At 39.9% G+C, this 7,400-nt stretch overlaps 1 protein-coding gene across 5 annotated transcripts in view; it reads left to right on the top strand.

Moving 5' to 3' along the window:
• Positions 1 to 1,209: 1,209 nt before the first annotated feature.
• zswim8 (zinc finger, SWIM-type containing 8) overlaps positions 1,210 to 7,400 on the top strand; it is a 38,014-nt gene continuing 31,823 nt past the window's right edge. The window contains exons 1-2 of one of the 5 annotated variants that reach the window (XM_040138659.1): positions 1,210 to 1,323; positions 2,740 to 3,022. In XM_040138659.1, the coding sequence (XP_039994593.1) occupies positions 2,845 to 3,022 (178 nt within the window). In that variant the 5' untranslated portion in view covers positions 1,210 to 1,323; positions 2,740 to 2,844. The other 4 variants (XM_040138656.1, XM_040138657.1, XM_040138658.1 and 1 more) reach the window with 4 other exon arrangements.

A 7,400-nucleotide genomic window follows, 5' to 3' on the forward strand; every position in this document is an offset into this window, starting at 1 on the left:
CAAGTTGGGGCTCATTCATTGAGTGTGGCAGTGGTGGAAGAAGTATTCAGATCCTTTACTTAAGTAAAAGTATCAATTTAGCAATGAAAAAGTACTCCATTAAAATTAAAAGTCCTGCATGAAAAATCCTACATAAGTAAAATTATATAAGTATTAGCAGCAAAATGTAGTTGAAGTATTAAAAGTAAAAGTACTGGTTTGGTCCCTCTGACTGATATATCATTACCTCTGCCAAGGAGGTTATCTATTCACCTGTGTCTGTTGGTTTGTTTGCTAGTTTGTGTGTTTATTTGTCAGCAGGATTTCACAAGTGCTGAATCAATTTGCACTAAACTTGGTGCAAATCGGCATGGGCCAGGGAAGAACCCATTACATTTTTGGTCAGATCCGGATCATTTACTATGAATTTGTATTTTTTTTCTCTGAAGTCTGATGTATGTTGTTTGACATTGGCCTTGGCGGATGTGTTCGCCCTAGTGAGCGTATTTTCTAGTTATATATGACATCATTAGAAGATTAATACTTAAGCACCAGTGTGTAAGCAGCATGTCACTGTTGTAGCTGCTGGGGATGGAGCTAGTTTGAACTACTTTATATCCAGTATTAAATACGGGGACATCAGATAAATCTGAGGGGTTGTGAGTTTTTAGACTTTTTCTCTAATCTCTGATTTTTGGTTAGATATTTAATCATTTGAACATTTATTGAAATAAAACCATGTAAGAAGATTAGAGGGAAAAATCCCTATTTTGTTGAGCTGTTAACAACTCATAGACATTTCAAGTGTGACCCTGACTACACACTGATTTTGTAAGACATCAGAAGCCAAAAAGGTTGGAAACCACTGATTTAATCTTTAACATTGTGTTGTATTTTAAAAGCTTGTTATGTTATCCATTGAGTAAAATCTTCATCTTAAAAGAAACTACTAACTAAAGATATCAAATAAATGTAGTGAAGTAGAGAGTACTATATTTCCCTATAAAATGTAGTGGTGTGGAAGTATAAAGTAGCACAAAATGGAAATACTTAAGTAATGTACAAGTACCTAAAAATTCTACTTAAGTACAGTACTTGAGTAAATGTACTGAGTTACTTTCCACCACTGGAGTAGGGTAACATTAATAAATCAAATCATGCCCGTTATCAGGTTTGAACAGTGAGTTTGCTCTACATGACAGTCAGCTTAGGTGTTTTCGGTTCGTTGACACTTCGTCTGGCCGCTGCCTTTCCAGCCGAGCAGCGAGGCATCTGAACTGCTGCCTGTGTAGAGCTGGCAGACGGAAGCTGTGATCAGCTGATGGAGGAGGAGCTGCAAGAGAGGTGAGCCATCTTCCCCCGGCACACTAATACACTCTGATAGAGCTTGGGCGAGAGGTATACGGGATATCATCTGGGGATCCCCGTGCCATTTGGAGGTAGAGACGAGTGTCAGACGCCAGGACAACCAGTGTCTGTCGGAAAGGAAGGTATCTGAAGGACTCATCAGAATTCATCATCAGCAGACGGAGGAATATACCAGCTTTTAACACCAGACACAAGACTTCAATACAAAGAACGAAAACACTGAGCTAGGAGCGGGGATTAATATCGAAGTCTAAACCGTAGGTAACCTAGGAAAAAGGAGAAGTCCAGAAGATAGGCAATATCAATAAGCATGTCGTCCGTACAATCCGAAAGCTGTTAAGTATCACCAGTAAATGTAAACAAACAGCTATTAAAGCTAGCTGAAGTTAGCCGATTGGGGTTAGCTTTCTACTGCTAGTAGCTAACGTCAGGTAGTAGGATCGAAGCAGACCGAAGGTAAACCGAACCGAACAAGCCTGGCTTCGGGTTGAAAACCAATTTAAACCTCAAAATAGTGGACTTGAGTGGATGTCAGCCGTTTGTGTTATCTCGGTGTGCAGTTATTAGCACAATTAGCCTCTCAGCTAATGCCCGTTTAATGTTTTTTGCATTAGCAGCCTAACATAATAACATAACAACTAGCACAGTAAATGTAGAACAAAGAAGACATTTGGCAACACTAACGCTACCTGGGTTTTTGAACTCGCGTCCTTCGAAAAATTTTGCTGTGAGAGATTAACCACTTCCAGGACTGGTGTAAAGCTACAATAGATGGTCTTTATATTTAATGTAGTCCAGGTGATTGGCTGAAAAGAGTAGGACGTCGGGGTGAAGGAAAACAACTTAATGACTTAGAGATTTAATCACATCGCTACCCCCAGCCAGCGTTGTTGCAAAGCTGTGTGCTGTCTTCGCGTTCTTCGCTGCACCGTGAAAGGAAATTTTCAGTTTTACATGCTGCACTCGGTCCGTTTGACAGTAAAAGTCGTTAGCTGGTGAGTTTGGCTAGCTTGTACTCTCAGGGGCAGCAGTCGGCAGTAGTACAGTCAAAAAGCGGAGAGGACCTTGTGTTCAAAGTAATAGGTTGCAAAGGGAGCCACAACTCTGCCCGGCAGCATGGGGTGGGTTGTTAAATCTATCTAAATAGCTAGTAGTTTGATTTGAATATGTAACAGCCCCATCTAGAACACAGGAGAAGTTACGTATATACACTTGGTAATTGTAGCTTTGTTGTGAATATCTTCCTACAAACCATTTAAAAGAGACCACCGCCTTGTCAGAGTGTGTATTATGTAGCTGTGTTTGAGGCCCCAGCGGTAAGCCTCTCAGCTGTGTTTTGGTTGCTAGTGGCCTCCCCTCCCCCAGTCTTGAGACTCTTGATTCTCCCCGAAGGTTGGACACTGTTCGCCTGGTTTCCACTTGGTTTTTAAACTGAAGAAAGGCCGTAGCCTCAAATCGCAGTCCTCTGGACTCCGAAGCATTTAAAAAGTGGATGTAATGGAACTGATGTTCGCCGAGTGGGAGGACGGGGAGAGGTTCTCCTTCGAAGACTCGGACCGGTTCGAGGAAGACTCTCTGTGCTCTTTCATCTCAGAGGCCGAGAGCCTCTGTCAGAACTGGAGGGGATGGAGGAAGCAGTCTGCTGGACCCAACTCTCCTACTGTCAAGATTAAAGGTTGGAGAAGGACACACATACTAACATATACACTTCCATTCATTCTAAATACCTTGAAATATTCCATGAATTTCCATGAGTGTGAAAGGCTATACTGAAGTTAATTACAACAGAGTTAAAGGACATTAGCGGTATTGCCTGTTGCTGGTAAACTTATTATATATTATATTTTATTATAAAATATAGTGTTATATAGATCAGTTGGTGTATAGTAGATCAATTGGAGCAGAGAAAACGGTAGAGAAAAATACTTAGTTTGGCAATTTTGTTTGGTATTCTGGTCATTTTAACCCTTTGGTTGTAACTGATATTATTGCAGCTCAGTAAAAAAAAAAAAGTTTCAAAGCAGGACTGACATATTAGTCACTGAACTTTTTCAGACTGAAGGAAAAACATAGTAGCAGATTGTTTTTTACAAGTTAGGCGACAAACTATTACTCGAGTCATAATCACAGAGCCTTTTGGAAGAACACTTGCACTGTGTATTTTAATCATTATGGCCTATAATGTTATGGCAGTGTCCTGGGAATGTGAACCCACTGGCTACAGGTGGATGTGTTTCCTGACCATTCAGTATACAGCCTGTGTGTTTGTGTGCGTGTGCGCGCGTGTGTGTGTGTGTGTGTGTGTGTGTGTTGGTGCCTCACGGCAACCTTATGCTCTTCTCTGGGGTTTTTCTCTTTACTTCTCAATGTTCTTGTCTACTAAACCCAACAACAAGCAGAGAGCCCTGTGCTACAGGAACTGCAACCGGTGCTAATGAAAGACGCTAGCAGCCTTTTATTCTACTGAATGTCAGAATAAGAACTTAGTCAAAATAAGCTGATTTACTCTAAAATTAATTTTATTTTATTTGAAAGGATGGTTTGAACTCTTCACATTTTTTCCAAAGATGAAAATTTGTTCTTTTTAACTCTCCTCTTAATTACGCTCTAAGTATGTGCTCAATCATATAATGTTTAGAATTTTCCAAGAGTTTCCAAATCATGACGTTTGCCTTTCAGTCATTTCGTAATAAAGATTAATGAGAGTTTTTCTTTAGTAGAAGACACAGCAATAGTCCGACAACAATACTGCCAAGTACTCAAAGAAGCTCCATCTTTGTAAGAAGCTTTGCTCTTGGTCAAGAGCTTGGTATTGTCTTGGGTAGGACAGAACTGTTCTGCCTACTGACTGTGGTGAATGAAAACATTACACTTAAACTGTAATAATATTAAGCAAGCCAGTCGGCCAATCATTACAAACTCATACCGTGCACCCTAACATTGTTCAAACCCACAGAACTTCATTTTTAACCCCTAGTTCTAACTTATTTAACATTTACTGGTCATTTACTGAATGTTAATTCAGAGTGGGCTCCAAACTATTTGACACTGTGTCAAAGAAGTTGTCAGTGTGGTTGCATTTTGTTAGACGAATGACCAAAAAGTCAAGTGTAAACTTCACAAACAGCAGTTTGCATATCATGGCTCAACAACCATCATGGCATATCATGTAAAAACGGTACGCTAACTTGTCTGCGTTAGGAGACTGGTTTGGGTCGAAGGCTGGTTTGGGTGAACTGGTGTTGCTACCATGAGCAGAAATTACCTCAGCGATACTAACACATAAATATCATTTAACCAGCTCAATGAAAAAAGACAAAGACAGTGAGGGAAGACGAGGAGAGAGAGAAATAGGAAGCAAGTGAGCAATCAAGGGAGAGGGAGTGTTCATATGGACAGACAGAGAGCTGAGACTGAAACTTAAGTTTTATTTGGTTGTTATTTGATGTAATTCTGTGGTTTCTGAGTGAGGTTTATAAATTACACTGCAGTGAAGTTTCTGCTAATATTGTGATGCAGGGTGACAGCTGGCTTATATGAATGGGTTCAACCATGGGTTAAAGTAGGATTTTGAAAGGTGGGTGAACCCTAAGATCTGGTTTAGCAGGGAAAAAAACTCACCTCAAAATAACTCACACATCGATTTACCATATCATACTAGTAGCTAGCAAGAGAGATTTTTAATACAAGTTGCACGCAAAACAGTTTGTGTTTCGGGTGATATTCGTTGAGCGGAAATGTTGCATTTGAAATTACCCACGACTTCAGAAACTCTGTTTACGCTTGCTCCCCTTCTAGCTAGATGTTGACAACAAGTACAGTGACCACGAGATTATCGACATCTGCACACGTGGTGCTGGGTTTAATTCATAACGTAAAGCTTTTTATGTGTTCCTGGATAAGTGGGCCGCCATTTCTTCTGCACCAATGAAGTTAAAAGGACCAGGCTTCTCTCCTGCGTATCTGTGTGTATTTGCTCATCTCTATCGCTCTCTGCTTAGATACAACAGACAAATATGGGGAATAAGTACATAGCTTGAAAAAACACAAACAGCAGTGGTACTACTTCTAATAAATATAGTGGATGGGCAGATTTTGTAATTTCATCATGTGGGGGGAAAATATCGGGGGAATTGAAACTCCAGGAGAAAAGCGGGAGGAGGGCTAAGAAAATCAAAATCATCCAATGAAGGGAAAGAATGAGAACGAAAAAAGGATGTTTGTTTAGTGTGGGGGCTGGGCCATGGGTGGAATTATTTTCTGATTTGTTGAGTGAATATCTCTCAATGGCATCAGCTGGACGAAACGAAAGTCTGCATCACAAGAAAAATGAACTTGCTTGACATTATTCTGTATGAAACTGCCGGACTTATTTATTTATTAATTGAATGTGCTGGAATGCCATTGCAGATTGTTCCGGGCCCGCTTTAAACCCTGGGCCCAACACGGGTCAGACACATAGGAGTAAATCTATGTTTTATGTCCACTGTCTGAAATGAGTATGTGTTGACATGTGAGAGGTTTGAGGTTTACTCAAATCTCATTAAGCGACTGTCATCTGTAGCTCCTCATCTAAGGGCTCGCTGTGGCTGCTTCTTGTTTTAACCTTCCTCCCTGAAATATTAAAAACTGACCCACTGACAAAATGTTTAGAAAAATGTCAGTATCTTTCTGTGTACACCAAGGACTTATCTTTCAGTTGGTAGAAATAATGGAGGCAGGAGAAAAACATCTGTAACATCTAACATACTATCACCTTATAGACCACATTTCTGTTAAGTATTAACATAGGATCTGTATAAGGTATTAACATAAGATCTGTATCTGGACTTCTGCTCTGCTGTAAATGCTTGCAGAATACTTTGCAACCGGAAAGCGATTGTCCAGACCACATCTGGATGTCGTCATTAGCCTAGTTAGCACGGCTACTAATAATTAGCCTAAAGAAACCTTTGATTGTGTGTATGACAACTCTGTCACATGACCATTGATTTCCATGTCATAGCATCCGTTTAAGACCAGCCCACATCACTTCCCTTGACCTAATATATGCCACAGTGTTTCTTGACCAGACTGCCAGCTCCGCCTACATAATTTGCATATTGAAATCGGATGACTATGTGTAGGATACAGATAATGAGAACACTTAATAATAGCAGGTGTAAATATAAAGACCTGTGACTAAAGTCATTATCTAGGTAACGTATCCAGTTACAGATCCTATTAATATCTGGTGGATGGTTCATAAAGTTGTGATCGCTAATGTGTTAGCAAGCAATTGCCTACTTACACATCTAACAGACACATGTCAATTTTACATTCCCATTGGTGAGCGGTGTTTGTTTCCAGTATTCAATCTCTTTTTAACTCTGGTTTGGTCTCCACCAACTCCTGAGAAAGATGTCTGGCACTTTAGCTGCTAAATGTACCACTATGTTTATCAGTTAATCTTTAACTGTGTCTGTTTGGTACAGGGCGGGTAGTGTGCTGTGGCTCAAAGTAACGGCTGTCTGCTGCTGCTGGAAATGATGACAGTACAGACACTTAACTACCTAATCAAACTTGACTGACAAGAGACTTAAAAACTCAGTTCAGTAGCTATAGAGTTGGTGATAATTCTCTGTAGGTTTGTCACTACAAGTGAGCGGTTTCACATTACACGTAATCATTTGATTCCGTGTTAATATAGCAGTATTAATTAGTGAAGCCTTCTGATATGTGCCTGTAGTGAGAAAGCACCGTACTAGAATAAAGATAAGATAAGATGATAATGATGCATCTGTATCTATTTCCTCTCATTGAGCTCCAGCAGTCAGCACACTAATTTTAAAAAAATGTGATTGCTGTAGTAGTTCAAAGGTGTTTCTACAGACTGAACTAACCGGACTTTACCTGAGTTGACATTAATTTTTTTGAGACTTGAGTTAATGTCCAGAGGGATGTGTGGTAGCTGATTGGGATTGGGATGGACATTTAAGGATTTTGGCTGCAGTCAGTTTGTAAAGGTCAACTGACTAGTCTTCTATGTTATATTATATATATTATATCAGTTA

Source organism: Xiphias gladius, chromosome 11, assembly GCF_016859285.1.
Source record: "Xiphias gladius isolate SHS-SW01 ecotype Sanya breed wild chromosome 11, ASM1685928v1, whole genome shotgun sequence".
NCBI classification, from domain to species: Eukaryota; Metazoa; Chordata; class Actinopteri; order Istiophoriformes; family Xiphiidae; genus Xiphias; species Xiphias gladius.